Raw genomic sequence first — 20,674 nt, 5'->3', positions numbered from 1 at the left:
TTCCACCTCCTGCCCCACATCAGCACAGAAGCTGTCCCACAGCAGGGCCTGGATGCAGGAGCCTGCCAGACATCTGGCCCTTCCCCCAGCAGCAGAGGTCTGAGGACGTGTGGCTAGCCGCAGCCTGGCTCACCGGGCGCGGAAGCTGCAGACTTCAGCACAGCCCTGCTGGACAGCTCCCCACGCAGGTCGGCCTAGCCAGGGACAGAGACCAGCCCCAGGGGCCCCCTCCACAACCAAGACCCCACACAGGGCAGTTTTCTCTCAGTCCTGAAGACCCCAGAGTCAGAGTGTGGCCAGCAAGCCCCCCCACCCAGGAGGGTGGCACGACCTGAGGGCTTGCGGCTGCTCCCCATGGAGACTCGGAGAGGGGGGACAAGGTAAGGGGGGGCTGGCAGGGACCAGTGAGGGGTACTCCCGGGCAGAGTGCAGGGATCCCAGGTTGTCTTCCCACCCCCAGCCACCCCCATTCCAGCTTCTGACAGCCCTGCCGGCTGTTACGCCATGCTCCAGGGACAGAGCTCCTAGGGAGCCTGCTAGGGGCCTCGGAGTGGTGGCTGCCTCACACCCCGAAAGCCCTGGGCTGGCGAGGAGCTCGAACTGTCCCTTCCCTCTGCCACACGGTGCCATGCGGTGCCACGCTGCCCCGGTACACTGCCCTGCTCCATGTCCTGCTGCTAGCTGGCAGCTTTGTCCTGTGCTTAAAGAGGGAGATTCTTTCAGGTGACCACGATCCTGGTCAGATGGCTCAGCAGGACATGCACGCATATTTGGGGAATGCATCTGCATGGAGAGTGTGAGCCCCGACCGCAGGGCTGCCTCAAGCAGGCCTCGCACCAGGCAGGAAGCCCAAGAACACAGACACCACAGGGGAAAGCAGGCATCAGCCGCTCCTCCGTGAAGTCACATGCGGAAGGCAGAGGCCAGGTGTGCTGGCCGAGCAGCTCCGGGACGACGGAGCTGCCACGTGGGCCCGGGGTGTGTGTGTGCCTCGGCCACCCAGCCTGAGCTCCGGCCACCCCACACACGGCTGTCTGCGTGCCCCTCCAGCGTGCCCAAGGCAGTGAGTGCTCCCACCGGCACTCAAGGAGAGGACCAGCACAGCCAGGAGGGTGAGGCTGACGTGGACGCGAGGACCGGCAGGAGGCGAGGAGGGGCGGTGGGGCCCACACGCAGAGGGGGCCTCCCTCTTCCACTCTGCTACGGCCGCAGGGGGCTGGGGAGGCTGGCCCCACCCTGCATGACCCTGCATGACACCCACTCCTGCATGTGTAGCAGCCCCACTGGGCCTGTCCCTCTGTGTGCACAACGGGCAGTGATGCTTCGGGACAGGGCAGACCCGTGGCCCCCAGGCAGCGCTGAGCCCGCCTTCTGCTGCATCCCATACCTGGCACCCAGCACGGAGGATCCGTGGACTGGAGAATGCAGCCCACACCTCCGCCACACTGTTCTCACCACACCAGGATAGGACACAGCCGCACATCGTGCTCTCCCCCAGTGGGGTCCCCACCTGCAGCAGCATCCCTGGGGAGCACAGGAATGCAGACCTTCATGGTCCCAGGCCTTGGGGTGACACTCAGCTTGAGGACTCCTGGCAGCAGCCCCTAGCCCCGGGCCCCACTGGCCTCAAGGGAACAGCCACTTCAGGTGAAAAATCTAGCATCAGGCTGGACTCCTGCCAGTTTGGGGAATCGGTGCTAACTTCACAGGGTGATCTGGTACTGTGCTTTTCTAGAATCTCTGTCAGACACACACACCAAAATATTTAAACTATGTCTGGGACTTGCCTCCAAATAATGCTTGGGGTGGGGGGCAAAATCGGCCTCCTGTTGCCGAGGCTGGGGTGGGCTTTCGGGGTCTTCTGTGTCTGAAAATGCCCCTGTGCAGACGCAGACAAGAAGCCGTTCCCACGAGAGCCCCAGCTGCAGTCCCAGGAGCCAGTGCAGGGCCCCATCCCAGGTGGGCCCCAGGACAGAGGAAGCTGCTGGCGGGCCAGCAGCAGGACACGGAGCAGGGCAGTGTCCCAGGGCAACGTGGCACCGCATGGCACTGTGTGGCAGAGGGAAGGGACAGTTCGAGCCCCTCACCAGCCCAGAGCCTTCGGGGTGAGGCAGCCACCACTCCGAGGCCCCAAGACTGTGCCCTCCTGCTCCCCAGCCCCACAGCCCAGCACAGCTGGCCCAGCCAGGCCTTGCAACAATCCCCACCCACTCACCCCCAAACTGAGAACTGTGAGAACACCGCACCCCCCCAAGGGGAGGAGCAAATGCAACAACGCTCGTTGTTGCCTGTTTCTCCCTGCAGTCCCCTGCCCCGGCCAGGGGCTCCCCTCAGGCACCATGGCCAGCCCTAGGGGGACACTGGGTGTAGCCACCACGTTGGGCCCCCTGCCAAGCCCTAAGCTCACTGCGTCCCCCCACCCAGCACCACACGCGAGGAGAACCGAGAAACTGAGGTAGGAACCTGAGACTCTCCAAGGGGTCACACAGACTACCCACAATCTGAGCTCTTCACTGACCGCCCGGGGCGGGGGGGCTGCCTCTGGGGGCTCTGTACAGAGGCCGACCCTGGAGACCCTGGACAGTCACAACACCCGCACCTTCCAGCTGGCTCCTGTGGGGGGGCGGCAGGCCCGGCCCCTTCCAGGCTACTGCACACCATATGCCAGGAGTGGATGCGGGAGGGGGGGACAAGGCAGGATCCTCAGGGTCATGCCTATGGGCCAGCTGACCGCACACATCTCAATGGTCCCAGGGGACCTGGAGCTCCCCCGGCACACTGAACCTCCCTCCCTGAAGAGCAAAGAGGCTGGAAAGTTCCAGGGTGCCTCTCCCCACAGGCATCAGGGGCTCATTCCTTGGTGCTGCCCATACCCAGCAGGAAAGCTGCCCAGTGAGGGCCCCCAGGCTACACCCAGGCCCTTGGCTCCCCACCCTGGGGAAGGGGCTTCACCTGGCCTCTGCAGACCTGGGCTCCTGACTGCCCCTGCCCACCCGTGCCCTGGCGTCCAGCTTGAGGTCAGTGGCACCACCCCAGGAAGCTGGACATGTGAGGGCCCCCATGTCTCAGACAGAACTAGGGGAGTTAAGCTACCCTGCCTCAGGGCTGCCTCCCCACTCTAGCCCTGGCTCGCCCAGTGGCCACCTCTGCCCATCACCTTTCCCACCTCGGCATGGCCCCCGTAGGAGGCCCCCTACCCAGGGAAGCAGGCAGCCAGGGCTCAGGTGAGCTCTCAGCCAGGCCAGGCCAGCCCAGGCAGCCACTCCCCAGCGTCACTTCTGCTCTGGCCTCCCAGCCTGCAGCCACGCTGACACTGGCCATGGAGGGGGGCCCCATCAGATTCCCAAGCGGCCACCCCCAGGATATAGGGCCACCAGGCGCTGCCTCCTCAGTCTCCTTCCACTCTGACCTTTGGCCCAAGTCAGTAGTTACCCAGTAGGTACCCGGGCCAAACCACCCCTCACAGATGCCACATTCCTGGCCAGGCAGCCTCCCACCACCCCCACAGACAGCCCACGGCCCCGCGGCCTGACGTGTCCCCGGTGCCTGCTGCGCCACACGTCACTCAGCCACATAAGCACTGTTTAGGCTGCCCTCCCACCTCTGCCCTGGGGCCAGAGAGGCCAGCCATGCCCTGCAGGGCACACCCTTGGGCCCTGCCTGAGCCCAGAGTGGGCAGTAGTGGTGGGGTGCCTCCATCACCAATGGCAGGCTGCTGAGCCCCTAGTCCCAGGGACCCTCAGCCCCTCCACCAGTCCCCAGCCCAGAACCATAAGGCCCTGGGAATCTTCTGCGCCCCGTGGCCAGGCTCACGTGGGGTCAGCCCCATCCCTTGCGTGGACAAGGATGTGGCAAGCATGGGGGGAGCGGCTCTGTCCTCACAAGCTGACCCCCCGCCAGGGTGTGTGTCCCCAGGATCTCACGTGGTGCTCTCTACCTCCGTGTCCCCTCGAAATCCGCCCGGGGCATCGCTGCCACAGGGCACAGCGGGGAGACCGGCCGGAAGAGAAGCACTGTTCTCAAAAGCCGCAGGGCCTTCGGGAGCACAGTGCTGCGGGCTGGGGGGGCTGCTGCCTGGCTCCGGAACACTGGCCCTCAGAGGCTGAGGAACAAGGCCCGGGCCACCTCTCGGGGTGGGGCCCAACACAATCCCCGCTTTGTGCCCACAGCCTCGGGCCCAGCCCAGCCTCCCTCCTGTCCAGTGTCCGAGGCAGCTGGCCCGGGGCAGCCCTGTGAGCCAGCCGACACTACTGGGGCAAGGCCTCGGGCAGCCTGCAGACGGCCTGGCCACCCCTGGCCGGGCTCATGCAGGCTCACCCCAGGCCTGGGGCTGACCTGGCCCGGCACCAGGAAGGGCTCCATCAGGGCAACCGTCAGGAGACACCAGCTCTGCCCACGTCTGACAGGACTTCCTGCAAGGTCCTAGGGAGCCCAGGGGCCCCTCCTGTCCTCTGAGACCCCAGATGCGACCCGACAGCTGTGGACCCTCTGTCCTCCGGCCCACCACAGATGTGCACCCCCTCCGACATGATTCCCGGCACGAGCCTCACGGAAGCCACAGGAAACCTGCTCTGGGGGCGAGGGGCTGAGGCTCCAAGTCCATCAACCACTGAGCGCCAGAGTCCAGCCTGCCCCCGGCCTGGGCCTCCGGCACAGAGCCACCCCATTAAGCTCCGAGGCGGCCACAAAGGCCTATGGGCCCCACCCTGCAGGCCCGGAGGGACATGCTAACATGGGGAGCACGCGGGGCCACAGGCAGGCAGCAAGGCGCCTCTCACAACAAAAGTGTGCGGCCCCCACACTTGCCGTGTGGCAATGGGCCCCCAGAGGGCACGAGGACTCCCAGGCCACAGGGACGCCATCCACCAGAGGCAAGCAAGGCAGGAGGGGCTCTGGGGCCTGGGGAGCTCCAGGCGCAGCCACGCCCCAGGGGGCCAAGGCAGGGTCGCCACAGCAGTCAGCCCAGCACGGCCACCTAAAAGCCAGTTCTGAGCCCCGTGGCCTTGAAGACACAGGTGTTCTCCAAACCAGAGCACCAGGCCACCACGAAGGTGCCGTAACTGCTCCTGGCCCACAGCAGTCACAGACCCCCCCCTGCCCAGCATCTGCACACACAGGCAGCCCGGCCAAGGCACCAGGCTCAGCATCCAGCCTCTGGCCTGGGAAGACCTGGCTGCTTCCGACACACTGAAGGTGCCAAGCACCGGGCAGAGCTGATGTCCAGGCAGAGAGGACGCGGATGGTGTGTATTCAGGCCCAGAGATCACCCCACAAACACCCACGGAAATCAGGACTCCCATCAGCCAGAGACATGTGCCCCTGCCTGGGGCCCAAGCCAGGCCGGCTTTCTGCGGCAACCCGCTTGCCGGCCCCACACAGTCCTTCAGGTGGCTGCTCGGGGAGGGGCAGGGGAGCCCAGGGAGCCAGCCCTGGAGGCCCCCATCCCACATGCTTCGCCAGACGTGGCCAAGCCTGTCAGCCACAGAAAGGATCAGGTTGCCCCTGGCCACCCTCAGGCAGGCGAGGTATGGGGCAGGACCTGGAGCCCCTCACCTCGATGCTCCTCTCCCCCAAACACAGTCCTGGGTGGCTGTCACCCCTCGAGCCTTCTGTGAGGATCCGCTCTGGCCCTGCCTCTGCACTTGCAGCCGGGAGCACCCGGTTCCCAGACAGCTCGAGAGACAACTGGGCATCTGGGTGCAGGACATGCTCTTCCTACATCACACTGGGAGCCCTGGGTGGGGGCGTCCTGTGGGAACCCCGTGGTTAGAGCTGAGCCCAGCAGCACCTGGTTTCCCCTTTGCACTGCTGCCCAGGCTGTGCCCTCCACCTGGCAGGTCCTTCCAGATACACATGGCTCCCCGGTCCCCAGAGAGCTGTCACCGTCGCCACTGTGGAAGCGCTCGGAGCTGTAGCTGACCGTAGCGGGCAGGGGGCACTTTGAGACCAGGGTCCTAGGCCTTGGGCCACCTCCAGGACCCTCCCATCTTTACCTTTGGGAAACGGCCCGTCCTTCAAGGCGTGACCCCAGAAACCTCCAAGCTGAGCTGCCCTCCATCAGCAGGGACAGCCCACCCAGGGAGAGCTCTCAGCCCAAGCCGGGGGCTTCCGGGGGAGAGCCTGCACCATGGGAGGGGGACTAGGGTGGGGTCTGTCCCGCTTGAACGCTGGTGGGACACAGGCCTTGCATACAGCTCCAGGGGGGCAAGGGAGACAGGCGTGGGGGGCTCCCTACATGCCCTGGAGCTCTGACCACAACTATTTGAGAATAGGGTCCTGCTACTTTGAACTTTTCAACCGAGCCTGTGCCATGAGCAGGCTGGGCTTTCCCTCCATCCCCAAGGAGCTGCTGCCCTTGAGCAGAGCACTCGGTTCTGAGCCTGCTTCCTGGCTGGTAGGCGGGTTAGACAGACAGAGGCATGCCTGCAGCACCGAGGGCGGAGGCGCACGGGGTGGGGAGAGACCCTCAGACACAGTAGGTAGTCCACACATGGCCAGCAGAGGCCCACCTGAACCCCCGCCCGGTCTCCCTTCATTTTGCTCAGGCCGCACCCCTTCTCTGGGCCTCAGCCCCCAACGGCACCCCAGGGCCAACTCCAGCCAGTCCCCCACCCCCACCATCTCCAGGGTCCACACCCTGCAGCCTCTCACTGGTTCTCAAACTGCCTTCTGCTCAACTTTCTAAAACCAAACACATCCTCCATGCCCCAGGCACCTCCCCTCCCACTCCTGCCTCTGCTCCCCCATCTGCTCCAGCTCTGGGCCACGGAGCACCTGCGGGTCTACCTGTCTCCCCCTCCCTCACCTGCTGGCTTCCCCCACCTCAGGACTCCTCTCCAGCCTGCCTGACTCCAACACCCCACACGAATTCTCCGAAAGGCCCCTCAAGGACCTGAAGGGGACACCCCAGCTCCCTCGGTGTGGCAGTCCCGGCTCCTCCCTGGCCCACCCACTAGAGTCGGGAAGCCCAGCCGGGTGAGCTGCGGGGCGGCCCCCACAGCCCCACCGTCTCTCATGAGCTGGACTGACCCTTCATCTGACAGCCCTGCCCCAGCCACCTCCTCCTCAGTTCCCACCCACAGACAAAGGGTTTCCGAGAGCTCCACATCTTCCTGTGGACCCAGCTCTGGAAACAGCACGCAGAGCCTGCTGTCCTCGGGCTTCTGGGAGCGGAGCCCCAGGCACATCTGCTGCCCTGCTCCACGTCCTGAAGGGGCCAGAGTGATACAGGCCAGAAGGCCACCCGGTGGCCACAACAAGCCCGCCTGGACCTGCTTGGGACCCACCTGCACCCTGTGCAGGTGCCCCCTGCCCTCCAGCGAAGAAGCCTTTCCTGCATCAGGGACCGGACAGACAGCCTTGGCAGTGACACCTGTCCCCCAGCAGAACCTAAAGACCCATCCCCCCACCAGAAAACATGACACCGCGTGGGACAGAGGCCTCCCTGGGGCTGCCGATACAGGTGACCCCAGGACGTTAAGGACAGCTGTGCGGAGATGCCCTCGAAACCACAGCCACACCAGCCCGGGAGAGGCGGCCTAACACCAACGTGAGTGACAGAACCCGCGTGCTGAGCCCAACACCACACAAGAACTCTGGCCACTGAAAAGATGCAATAAACAGTGTAAGCTGGACCATTCTTGCCACCAGAGGGGCGTCCGGCTGGGTGGAGGGGGCAGCCCCGCCCACACCTGCACTCCACACTGGGCAGCGGCCCCCCACCCGGCCTCTTATTCTGGAAGTCCGCATCTTGGGGCAGAGCAGCAGGCCCACCTGCCAAGGGGCCCTGGCTCGGGACCTGCCGGGCTGAGAGGCCCAGCGGTCGCCCAGCTGACTCCCTCCCTGACCGCAGCTTCCCCTTTGCAGGACTTGGGCAGAGCTCAAGGGAAGAGCAGGGAGGACCCAGGCATGCTGTCGTCCAGGGAGGGAGGCAGCACTTGGAACTACAGTCGTTCATTCTTCCACTGAGGTCTGCTGGCAGAAAGCCTAGCCCCAGATAAGGTCAGACGTTTATCCCCAGAGCTAAAGAACAGGCTTGGGAAACTGCAACTCTCTTGGCATTTGACGCCGAAGACCCGCCAGCAGGCCCGGTGCACCCACACCCCAAGGCCCCACGTCCACCAAACTCCAGATGACCCTTCAACAGAAGGGACAGAGAGACAGCACCAAGAGGAGAGCCTCCCCCAAAGCCCTCCTGGGATGCAGGTGTTCGGTGAAGCCAGAAGGAACACGGGATGGACAGACGCCCCCCCCCCCCAGGGAGGGGGCCTCAGCTAGACCAAACGCCGACTCCCCTCAAAGGGGAGAGGGACCCGAGGAGGAAGGCTGCTAGCTTTGTGTGCCACTTGGAGCTGCTTCTAAACATCACATGGCAACGTGTTGTTGACACACACGCGCAGCATAGCCTTTTGTATTCATTACTGTTAATTACAGTGGAAACCTCCTGTAATTAACTGTACAACAGGATAACTCGATGAAGAGTAAGGAGACCAGCCCCTGCCATGGAGACGGGCGAGCACGGCGCACGTATAATTCATTGCTGTCACCACTCACACGACGATGCTTCCTTATAATCACATTTTATTGGTACGATAATTAGATTATTTCACTGCTTCCCACATTCTGCTGCCCCAGGTCCCTCCCCCACTGAGGATTTCACCAACTACAGTTGTTCCTTGTAGGAAACATGCGTATTTTGAACTCAGATGAACACCGGCAGTCTGCCACCTCCTCCTTGAACCCCGGGCCACACCACCCCCACTCCCAACAGCGCTGCCCTGCTGCCAGGGGCCCCTCGGGGCCTCAGCAGTTGGCACCCAGAGTGGGAGAGGGGCAGCTCCCCCCGCCCCCTGCCAGGTCCCTTCCTAGGCGCTTTGCCTTAGTTACATCACAGCCACTGCCCTCCCTGGAGAGCCCAGGGCCTGGCCCACTTTCCTCCCTAACACCACCTCCTAGCTCCACCTCTGTGCCACCAACGGAGGCTTGGGAAGGGCCTGCGGCCTCCCTGGCCAGAGCAGCTCCCTCCTGGGCCCCCCCCCCCCCCCCCCGCACCAGCGAGGTGGGGCCAGCACTGCTGCACCCTCCTCCTCCCTTCCTCCTCTCCCCTGCCGGCCCCAGGTCTAAGGAACTTCCCAGAGAGACAGGGAGAAGCAGTCAGTGCCAACTGGACCTCTGGGCTGCCAAGAAGGCCCATCCTGGGAGAAGAAAGAAAATGGCTGAGCCTGGCCTCCCACAAAGCCACTCTGTGAACGCCTGGCCAGCTGGATGAGGGGATGCCTGCTAGGCTGGGACCTAGCCTCATCACCAGAAAGACAGCCAGGACCAGCCAAGGAGCTCCCTCCTCCCACAGGCCAGGGTTTTGCAATCTATGGCCTGGGATCCCGAATAGGGCCCAGTACCAGCCTCCCTGTCCCTCCCCTGGGGCAGTGCCCTGTCGCAGGCATTCCAAACAGCGGCTAGGAGTGCCAGGCGCTGTCCAGCCCTCCGAGTCGCCTCGGTACTCTCCCACTCTCACCGTGGAGGAAGGCCCGAGCCTGGCCAAGGTGGCCTGGTCGGCCCGCAGGATGCATAGGGCCACCTCCCTGCCCGCCTGCCTGCCCGCCGCCGCCGGGAGTTGGGGGTCGCGGCCGGGGGCGCGCGGCCCGGGGCGCAGCTGCTCGGGCAGCACGCCTATTAGCAGGGCCGCGGCAGACGGCAGATGGGCGCCCGCTCGGCCCCCTCCTCCCGCGGCACAATGGGCCCGGTCGCTCCGGCGCACAATGCGGCCGGGGCCGCGCACCTGCAGCCGGAGCCGAGGGGCGCTGGCCCGGCCCGGCCCGGCCCATGCGCCCCCGTCAGCGCCGCGTGTCCTTGGGCCGCGCCCGGCCGACAGCAGCCGCACGGCCTGCGGGCTCCGCGGCGGGACCCGGCGCCCAGCTGCCCATTGTTCGCGGCCGCCGGCCGGAGCCGCGGGCCGGGCCTACAGCTCCCGGCTCGGGACGACCTCCTTCCGGGCCTTCCCCCACCCCCCCGCCACCGCTCGGCGCGCAGTCAGCACGGCCTCCCCGGCGGCGGGCCTGTGCGCCCCTGCGCCCCTGGTCCTTCCCGGCGCCCGGGCCCCATCCATGTCCCCATCCTCTTCGATGTCCCCGGTCCCCTGGTTCCCCCCCACACACACGTGTCCCCGGGCCCCCTCGGTGCCCCCGGTCCCCACGGACCCCTGGTCTCCCCGAAACCCCCTGTCCCCCGGCGCCCCGGTCCCTCCAGCCCCCGTTCTCCATCGACGTCCCCGGTCCTCTACCGCCCCCCTCCTGTGTCCCTGGTTCCCTACCCCCGTTGTCCCAGGTACCCTCGGTGCTCCCGCTCCCCCCGGACCCCGGGTCTTCTCGAAAGTCCCGGCCGGCGGGCCCCCCGGCGCCCCGGCCCCGCACGCACCTGTCTGCCCCTTGCCCAGCGTCTTCTCCAGCCGGTAGGGCCCCACATACTGCGCGTGCTGCGCCCCGCCGCCGTCCTTCCCCGTCGATGTCATCGCTCCCGGGCCCGGCGCCGGCGAGGTGGGAGCCCCGGGCGGGCGGGCGGGCGGGCGGCGGCGGCAGGGAGGGGCCGCGTCCGTCCGCGTCCGTCCGTCCGTCCGTGCGCTGGGCCGGGTCGGCGGCGCCCGGGCGGGCCGCGCTCGCTCCGCGCCCCCCGCGCCTCCCCGCGCCGCCGCCCCCCGCGCCCGGCTCCGCTGCGGCCCGGCCGGCGGCGCTGCCTCGGCTCTCAGAGAGGACCGGGCGGGCGGGGGCACCAGGCTTCCGCCGCCGCCGCCGCCGCCGCCGAGGCCCGCGCCCCGCGCCCCCCGCGCACGCCGGTCCGTCAGTCCGCGGCCGCACAGCCCAGCCGAGCCAAGCCGCCGGGCCGAGCCGAGCCGCCGAGCTGAGCCGAGCCGAGCCGAGCGGCCGAGCCGAGCCGAGCCGCGCCGAAAGGCCGGGCCGAGCCGAGCCGAGCCGAGCTTAGCGGCCGAGCCGAGCCGAGCCCGAACGAGCGCAGCCGCCTGCCGCGGTGGCGGCGAGTGGCTCCTGCGCCCGCCAATCAGCGCCACCAACCAATCAGCGGCGCCCTGGCTCGTCGCTCCGCCTCTCAGCCCGCCCCGCCGCTGGGAGCTCTTGGAGGAGATGGACTCTGCGAGGCGAGGCCGGGCGGGTCCGGGGCGGGGCGGGGCGGGACCGGGACGGGTCCGGGGCGGGGCGGGGGCGGGGACGGGCCGGGCCTGGGCGTCTCCAGGTCCGCCGCCCCCCCATTCCCTGGCCTTCGCCCCGCCCGGACCCCGCCCCGACAGCCGAGCTCCCGCAGCGGAGCAATTGGTCCGGGAGGCTCTCCCCTGGCGGGTGCTGCGGCGCGACCCCCGGTCCCCGCCGTTCCCCCCTGGTTCCCCTGGTCCCCCGGCCCCCTCGTGCCGTCCCTGCTAGCCCCGATCACCGCGGTCGTAACGAGTGTCTCGCCTCCCCTGCCCCGGGAGGGGCAGCGCCGCGGGGAGCGAGTGGCCGAGTCGTGACCTTGCACCTCGCGAGGCCGTGCCCGGGGCGCTGGCCTCTGCTCCATTTGCCCGGGTGTCCACGGTGACCAGAACAGCGGGGTCAAGGAACTCACCCAAGGTCACACAGCAGCAGCGGCCTCCCTCCGGGGGCGGCGGCTCCCGGGCTTTTGCGCGGACCATCTTCCGTGGGCTCGGCGGCTGGGCCAAGGCGCACTGGCCCCGACGGCTCCGGGGAGGCGTCTGCAGAGGCCGCCAGACGTGGAGGGCCCCCGTTTCTCTGGGAAAGACGCTAGCGCTGCAGAGGGTGGGGGCGGGGAAGGGGAAGGCGAGGGCCAGGGCCGAGCCCAGAACCCTGTGGGTGCGGGGGTGCCCGCAGCCTTGGAGCCGCCGGGCTCCTGGCGGAGGCGCTAGTCTGCCCAGGGCACACCTGCAGGTTTTGTGCTGCGCGCTCCCCGCTGTTTACCGGCAGCTCAGGACCATCCCCTGCTCCTGCTCACCCTGGGGGGAGGGCTGTGGGAACTCTGCAAACTCCCGGATCTTTCTAGCGCCCCGCCCGGGGTGGAGGGGGGGCGGGCGGGGGCTGTTCTCATTGCTTTCTCCCCTTTCTCAGCTCAGCAAGGGGAGACCGCCCTCGGAAGGACTATTTGCCCCGCTGGGCCCACGCGCTAACCAGGTTGTGTTCTAAGTGCTGGGGCCTCAAAAGGTGTGCAGCTCTAATCAGGGCCCTGTCCTGGGGGAAGGTGGAGGGCGTGCTCATAGCATGAAACACAGCCCGAGGCTCAGCTCCAGGCTGGGAGCTGTGGGCTAGCTGGATTTAAGGAGCATTTGGGAACTTGGACTAAAATTACCCAGTGGCCAGTTCTCCCTGGAGGCAGACAAGTCAAGCGTACAGGGTGAGTGAGGGTCCTCTGTAGGCAGAAGTGGAGGGCTAGCCCAGGTGTGTCGCCAAGCCGCGACTGGGGGCACATGCCCTGCGGACCGCACACTTCCATGTGCTGGAACAGTACCACTACAGTCTAGAGGGCCGCCAACCTGCAGCACTTGTCAGGACCCACCTTCCCTGTAGCCTCAGCAGCATTTGGGCCGTTGACTGCTCTCGTCTGACACTCCTGGCTTTCAAGACTCCCATTTCCCATCCCCACCCCACCCCACCCCTGAGCTCCTAGGGTCTTCCCTCTGGGGCCACATGTCAGTCTTTCCCGTGGAGCCCCACCCCACGCATCGAGGTCCCGCAGGGCTCTGTGTGGGACCCCTCCACTTGCCCGTCTGAGTCCTCCAGGCAACTGCCTCAGCCGGTCACCAGTCCCACCCCAGCTCCAGGGCCGTGGGGCCACCTTCCTTCTCCTTGTGGCCGTTGCACAGATTCTCAAACTCAACACATTTACAGCAGAACACACCATCGCCCCATCTTTGTGGGGGTCAAGAGGACGACCCCTCATGGCCAGGCTTCCGTTTGCCTGGTCCAGGGATCTGGGGGGAGGGCTGCACCGGACACTTAAAGAAGAAATAGCACAGAGCAGGGGGCGCTTCCAGCCCCTCCTACGAGACCATCATAGCCCTGGCACCAGATCCGCACGCAGACAAGGCAGGAAAAGCAGATCCAAGTCCAGTACCCCTCAGGAGCCCAGACACAGAACGCCTTCCCAGAACATTAGCAACCCGATTTCAGCAAGGTAAAAAAGAGTAAAGCGTATGACCAGGCGGGCCTTATCCCAGGAAGGTAAGGTTAGTCTAAAGTTTCAGGACTGATCGGTACGGGTCACCGTGTGATTCAGCACCCATTCGTGATTAAACAAACAAAAACTCTGGGGAAACTAAGACCAGGCTCCTTCAGTCTGGTGAAGAGAGGGAAGCAGGCATCACCTGGGTGATGAAGGACCTGCCGGAGGGAGGCGAGAATGTGCCCTGGCACCACTTTATTGCAGCCCACGGGGCCTAGCCAATGCAATAAGGCAAGGAAAACAAATCCCAAAACACTTCTGTTTATGCTTTTACATGACTGAAAAGGAAAAATTAAAACCATCTCAATTCGCAGGTGACATTATTGTCTGTAGAAAACCCTAAACTACAAAACTAACAAGTGAATTTGGCAAAGTCACAGGCTATAAGGCCAGTGTAGAAAAATCCTGCTTCTGTATCCTAACAATGGGCAATTAGAACCTGAAGTTATAAAGACAATACCGCTTACAAAAAGAATCAAAAGCCTTGAGATACTTAGAGGTAGGTTTAACAAAATATGTGTGAAATCCATTCACAGAAAACTACAAAATACCACTGAGAGACTAAAAAAAGACCTAAATAAATGGAGTTGCGCCCTGTTCACGGACTCCAACATTCAGTATTAAGATATCGATTCTTCCCAAATTGATTTATATTTTTCATGCAATTTCAAGCAAAACCACAGGTAGCTCATTTTTTTTGTAAAAAAAGAAATTAACCAGCTGATCCTAAAATTCAAAAAGAGATACATAGGACCAAGGAAACCCCAAACAATGTTAAAGAACAATAAAGTCAGGCATTCATCCTCCCTGATTTCAAGTCTCACTATAAAGCTGCATCAGTCAGGACAGAATGTTGGCTTAAAGATAGATGTATAAATCACAGCATGACACTAGAGCCCAGAAATCAATAATTATGTTTATGGCACTAGGTTTTCAACAAAGGAGCCAGGTAACCCACTGGAGAAATGCAGTCATTGCAACAAAAGGTGTTGAAATGGACATCCTTATGCAAATCAAGAGCCTCAAAACTTCCCTCACACTATCTACACGTGCGGACTAGATTAACTACCCGATATTAACAAATATTAACTAGGAATGGTTCATGGATCTAAATGTAAAAGCTGTAACTATAAAATTTCTAGAAGAAAACACAGGAGAAAACCTCTGTGTCCTTGGGTTAAGCAAACATTTCTTGGATAAGATGCAAAAAGCACAAAGCAGAAAATTTTAAAAATAATAATTGGACCTCAACAAAATTAAAAAGGTCTGTGCTTCAGAAGGCACCGTAAAGAAAATGAAAAGCCACAGACTGGGAGGAAATGTTTTCAAAACTTACCTCTGGTCAAAGATTTGTATCTAGAATACATAAAGAACTCTTACTACTCGATAAGAAGATTATCCAGTTGGAAGATTGGACAGAACACTTCATCCAAGAAGAGGCGCCGATGGCAAATCGACACCTGAAAACGTGCTTCGTCATCCGAAACAGGAGAGGAGAACCCACGGTGCGATCTGCAGTACACCTGTGAGATCGGCTAAAATTCGGAACACCTAGACCACACAGCGGCGAGAACTCAAGAGCCCCGGCGCCTGCACGTGCTGAGGGGAAGGCAAAACGGTCTGGCCACTTTGGAAACCGGCTTGGCAGTTTCTCGTAACATTCCACACACACTTAGCACTCGATCTAACAATCCCACTCATAGGTGTTTTCCTGAGAAAAAGTGAAAACTTCTGTGCACACAAGAGCTGGATGCCAACGGGTAGAGCAGCTTCATTTGTAACTGCCAGAAATTGGAAGTGATGCAAATGTCCTTCAGCAGGCGACCAGCTGGATGGGCTGCGGTCTGGTCACACGTAGGTGGAATCCTATGATAAGGAAGGGCGCCCTGCACGGACGGATCTCGGAGACAGCTTGCAGGGGAAAGACTCGGGTGACAGGATTTCATGTCTACGTCACGGCCGTGAAGGCAAGACCGTCGTCACAGAAAGCAGACTGTGGCTGTGCCAGCCGCAGGGGCAGGAGGAAGCTGCTTGCAGAAGGGCAGGGGGCCCCTTTTGGGGCGCTGGAAATGCTCCGTAGCATGATTGTGGCAGTTGAACAGCTGTGCATTTGTCACACACACCCCACCTGTGCATGCAAGGTGGCTCGGGGTTACTGCACAAGGGTGACCGAGAGGAGAGAACGAGTTCCACTTTGAAGAGCTGAGGGTCCGGGTAGGGAGAGAAAGCCCATATCCCTGCGGGTGTCCTACATCTGATGACTGCGGGTAGGGGAGTGGGAGAAGGCTTCCTGGAGGAAGCAGGCCTGCTCGGCGTTCAGGGGGACGTGCCATCTCCACTGCAGCCCAAGTGTTCCCGTGGGCAGGGCCAGTGCTGTCCATTCCAGTGGCCCTCAGGAGAACGTGCTAGAAAGAGAAGGTCTGCACGTGGCCCCCGAGAGAGACACAAGGCAGCGGCGCAGCTGTGGCCAGAGGCTGGTGTGGGGGTGCGGGCGGCTGCGGCTCAGCCTGGTGGGGCTCGGGGTGCGCCTCGGTGCGTCCCACACCCCCTGCCAAGTCCCGCCAGCGTCAGGCTGTCTGTGGCTGCCCCAGATTCGGGGGCATGTGAACAGCCTCATCTCTGCCTGCCCGACCCCGCGGCTCACATCCCCAGGCCCAGGGATGAGCGCTCCCGGCTCCACATTGGTTTCCTGAGGCCTAGGGCTGATGGATTCATTCCACTGCCAGAGGTTCATGGACGCCGGGCATTAAAGACAGTATGACACCCCCACCCCAGCTGCCGCCCCTCGGCCGCACAAATGGTGACGAGTCCTGGGTGGTGGGCGTAAGTGAGCTGGAACACTGCTCCTGGCCGAGGAGGCTGGGGCGCCTTGAGCATCCTCCTGGGGAGAATGCACACGTGGGCAGCTGACCTGACAGGTGGGCAGGTCCTGGCTGTTATTTGCATTCCTAGGGCCCGGAGAGAACAAAGAGGACTCCTAGCCCCCCAACCCCTTCATTCCCAGGGAAACGGGCTTCCCACGCCCCTTTTCAGGAGCAATGTGCCCAGAAGGGAGGGACGGCGACCTTCTGGATTCCCAGCATCGTTTAAGGACTCGAGGACCTTCTCTGACCCCAGCCACCTTAGGAACTTGTCCATCCTGCCTCCCGGGCTTCCTTCCCTGCTCATGCACCACCCCAGCTGTGCTGGGTCTCCCTGTGCCCCCCCCCACCATCCTGTGCACAGGCCCCTGGTTCCCTCAGGGGTGCACTAGGCCACCCGACCCTCATCTGGCCAGGGCCCCACCTGTCCCTCAACCTCGCCCTGGGACCGGCCCTGGCCCGAGAGCTGGACCAGGGTGGCTCTGGTCAGGGTCTCGGATGCCACTTCCCCGCCCTGACCCTGCTCCGCCTCTGGGTCTTGAGGGTCAGGGGAGGGAGCCCTAGGCTCCCACCTTCCTCTGCCCCTCTCCTCCTTCTTTGCATCTCAGAGGAGGATGGCCCTGGGTCTTCCTGCCAGCCTCCCAGCCCCTCCACTGTCCTCCCTTCCTCTTCCTGCCCCCCACCCCAGCCCATAGTCGCTTATGTTGCATGATCACCACCCCTGACCCACACATGCCACTCTGGAATGGAGTGGTGCCGTCCTAGACATGACAGGCTTCTGTCCATCTACAGGGGTCTGATGTACCCCCTTTGTCGTCCATCAGGGGCTGGTCACTGTGTGGGTGGGGGGTCTCTTGTACCATCCTGGCCCTGAGGGCCACCCTGGGTCCCCCCCAACCCTAGGCATCTGGAGCTGGGCAGGGCTGGCCATCCCTGAGCTCTACCGGGAAGGGGACTGTGGCCGGGACCTCCCTGTGCCCGGCCTCTTGCCTGCACCCTGCTGATGGATTCCTACTGGGCCCACTGAGAGCCCCTCTTCCTGCCAGTGACCCTCAGTGCCCACATCCCTGACCCCAGGACCCACCAGTCATCACCTGCAGGCTGTGCCGCTGCTACCCCCATGTGCCCGCTCCCCCAGGCAGAGTTACTGCTGCCCACTGCATTCCCCACCCCCAGCCCTGGTCCCCTGCAGCTCCTCAGCTAGCACACTGCTGGGTCGCTCAGGGAGGATGGACCTCTGGGGGGAGGGGCGTGGGGGCTGCAGCCCTATCTGCTGGGTGCTGCTGCTCATGCCCCGTGGCTCGAAAGTCTTTGTGGCAAATAGTTAAAATAATGACAAGAAAAGGAGAAGGGATGGCACAGTGTGATGGGAGGTAAGTCAGCCCCCAGGAGGCAGGCACTGGGCAAGAGCCCAGCTGGGGCACTGCCTGTCCCGAGGCCCCAGGAAGGCACCTGTAGGAGGAGCCTGGGTTCCTCATCTGCAGAATGAGGGGCGACACTTCCTGGGTGGGCAGAGAAGTAGTGAGCATTAGTTATGGTCAGGAGGAGGGGGACAGGGCAGAACAAGGCCTCTGGAGCTCACCTCGTGCAGAGAGGGAGCAGAGGGGGAGCCTGACCACAGGACCCTGGTCCTGGGGGAGCAGAGGGGGAGCCTGACCACAGGACGCTGGTCCTGGGGGAGCAGAGGGGGAGCCTGACCACAGGACCCTGGTCCTGGGGGAGCAGAGGGGGAGCCTGACCACAGGACGCTGGTCCTGGGGGAGCAGAGGGGGAGCCTGACCACAGGACGCTGGTCCTGGGGGAGCAGAGGGGGAGCCTGGCCACAGGACGCTGGTCCTGGGGGAGCAGAGGGGGAGCCTGGCCACAGGACCCTGGTCCTGGGGGAGCAGAGGGGGAGCCTGGCCACAGGACGCTGGTCCTGGGGGAGCAGAGGGGGAGCCTGACCACAGGACCCTGGTCCTGGGGGAGCAGAGGGGGAGCCTGACCACAGGACCCTGGTCCTGGGGGAGCAGAGGGGGAGCCTGACCACAGGACGCTGGTCCTGGGGGAGCAGAGGGGGAGCCTGACCACAGGACCCTGGTCCTGGGGGAGCAGAGGGGGAGCCTGACCACAGGACGCTGGTCCTGGGGGAGCAGAGGGGGAGCCTGACCACAGGACGCTGGTCCTGGGGGAGCAGAGGGGGAGCCTGACCACAGGACCCTGGTCCTGGGGGAGCAGAGGGGGAGCCTGACCACAGGACGCTGGTCCTGGGGGAGCAGAGGGGGAGCCTGACCACAGGACGCTGGTCCTGGGGGAGCAGAGGGGGAGACTGACCACAGGATGCTGGTCCTGGAGGAGACTTGGCCCTGGTTCTTGGGGCAGTGGGAGCTGTGGAGCGTCACCAGGACAAGGGATGCAGGGTGGGCCGTGCTGTGGCTGCAGGTAGAGGATGGGCTGGAGGGGCAGAGCTGGGAACAGGTGACCAAGGGCTGGTTTGGGGATGTGAGTGAGGCTCAGGCCATGAGGAGCCAGGAAAGGGGCAGGTCAGAGCCCTGGGGGATCCTTTCCTGGTGGCTGTTGGATGTGCCAGTGAGGGGGCAGGGGGCTAGGGTAGGAAGGGAGCTGTGAATCCCCATGGGACTCCCGAGTTGGAGGTGCCTGTGCCCCAGGCAGGGATGGCCGAGAAGCCCCGGAAGGACATGTCGGGCCTCAGATACTCAGAAAGACCTGCTCTCTGGCTCTTTGTGTACTCAAGCCACCCACATAGATGGCATGTGCACAAGAACAAGACGGGCCATGGGATGGGGCTGGCGGACTTGGAGGTATGGCACAGTAAGGCCTGCGAGGGAGACAGAGGACCCAGGATGAGGGGCGGAAGGAGGAGCCAACAGCTAGGGTCTAGAGGGAGGGTGGACCAATGGGTCTGAAAAGGCTCTGTTGAGAAAAGGACACTTATGTGTCTCTTAATTACCAGAGGAATATGTGTTCATTGAAAACATTTTGAAAAATATAAACATACAAAAGGCAAAAAAAAAAAATTCACCTTTGGTCCCACCACCCAGAGAAAACCACTGTGGTGGTGTGATTAACTGTGAGCACATGTGATTGCCAGGACTTTTCTTCCAGCTGGTTTCTGCCAAGTGTGATGGTGCTGAGAGTCGTTAGGACAGAGAAAGAGAAGAACAGCCTCTGTATGGCGACATCCAGTGCCCTGTCCATGAACATGGTCTGTCTCCACATTACATGGTCTGCAATGTTTTCTAGCTTCCAGAATACAGACTGGACACTTCTTTTGTTAAATTTACTCCTAAGTATTTATTCTCCCCAATGTTGTTATAAATATAATTACTTCCTTAATTTCATCTTCGGGTTATTCTTGCTGGCTTAGAGAAACAAAAATAATGTTTGCATTGCATCCTGCATGTTTGCCAGACTTATTCTTCTGATAGTTTTCAGTAGAGTCCTCAGGTTTTCTGTATTCAAGCTCATGCCATCTGCAAATGTAGTATTACTTCTTTTTTCCCCCAATGTGGATGTCTTTATTTCCTTTTCTTGCCTTATTATCCTGCCCAGAACCTCCAGTACAATGTTGGATAAAACCAGCAAGGACACACATCCTTTCCTTGTTCCCAAAGAATGTTCTTGGTCACAAAGAATGCATCTAGTCTCCCTTTATTAAGTATGATGTTAGCTGTAGGATTTTTTGTAAATGCCCTTTATCAGGTGGAAGAAGCTCACTTCTATTCCTAGTTTGTTACATGTTTTTTGTTTTTTTTTTAATCATGAAAGGGTGTTGGATTTTGTCAAATGCTTTTTCCCCATCTATTGAGACAACACTGTGGTGCTTTTTTTTTTTTTAAGCTATTGACAAGGCATCTTACATGAGCTGATTTTGATTTTCTTTTTTTTTTTTTAAGATTTATTTATTTGAGAGAAAGAGAGTGAGCTCATGCATGAGTCGGTGGAGGGGCAGAGAGAGAGGGAGAAGCAAACTCCCTGCTGAGCAGGGAGCCCAATGCAAGGCTCAATCCCAGGACCCCAGGATCATGACCTGAGCTGAAATCAAGAGTTGGATGTTTAACCGAGCGACTCAGGCACCCCAATGTTAGCTGATTTTCGAACACTAAACCAGCCTTGCATTGCTGGGTTATGCACTGCTTGGTCGTGGTCTATAGTCCTTTTTTACACTCTGCTGGATTCACTCTACTAATATTTGTTGGGGATTTTTGTGTCTTATATTCATTGGGTGTGTCAGTCTGTACTTTTCTTGTGATGTCTTTGGTTTGGAATCAGGGTTGTTCTAGCCACACAGAACGTATGGGGAAGTGTTCCCTTTCTTCTTGGAGCAGTTTGTGAAGGACTGGTGTTACTTTTTCATTAACCTGCGGTAGAATTCACCAGAGAAGCCACATAGGCAAGGGTTTGTCCTCGTGGGAAGTTTTTAAACTACTGACTCAATCTCTTTACTTGTTACAGGTCTATCCAGGTTTTCTGTTTCTTCTTGAGTCAGCTTTGGTGCTTTGTGTCTCTCTAGGACTTCGCCATCCCCCCTGGGTTATCTGATGTGTTGGTGTACAGGTACATTCATATTTCAGTGTCCCTGGTGGTCTTTGGCTTTT

At 61.8% G+C, this 20,674-nt stretch overlaps 1 protein-coding gene across 5 annotated transcripts in view; it reads right to left on the bottom strand.

Moving 5' to 3' along the window:
- The window catches only part of BRSK2 (BR serine/threonine kinase 2), a 60,636-nt gene extending 50,129 nt beyond the window's left edge, over positions 1-10,507 (bottom strand). For all 5 annotated transcript variants that reach the window (XM_088017902.1, XM_028094256.1, XM_028094257.1 and 2 more), the window contains exon 1: positions 10,414-10,507. In XM_088017902.1, coding sequence (XP_087874028.1) covers positions 10,414-10,507 — 94 coding nt within the window. The remainder of the gene's footprint in view (positions 1-10,413) is intronic.
- Between the last annotated feature and the right edge of the window lie 10,167 nt (positions 10,508-20,674).

Source organism: Eumetopias jubatus, unplaced genomic scaffold, assembly GCF_037043125.1.
Source record: "Eumetopias jubatus isolate StellerSeaLion01/CBP00866 unplaced genomic scaffold, mEumJub1_p1.0 scaffold_13, whole genome shotgun sequence".
Lineage (NCBI taxonomy): Eukaryota > Metazoa > Chordata > Mammalia > Carnivora > Otariidae > Eumetopias > Eumetopias jubatus.
The sequence above is the reverse complement of the archived record's forward strand: the minus strand, read 5'-3'. Positions and strand labels throughout refer to the sequence as shown.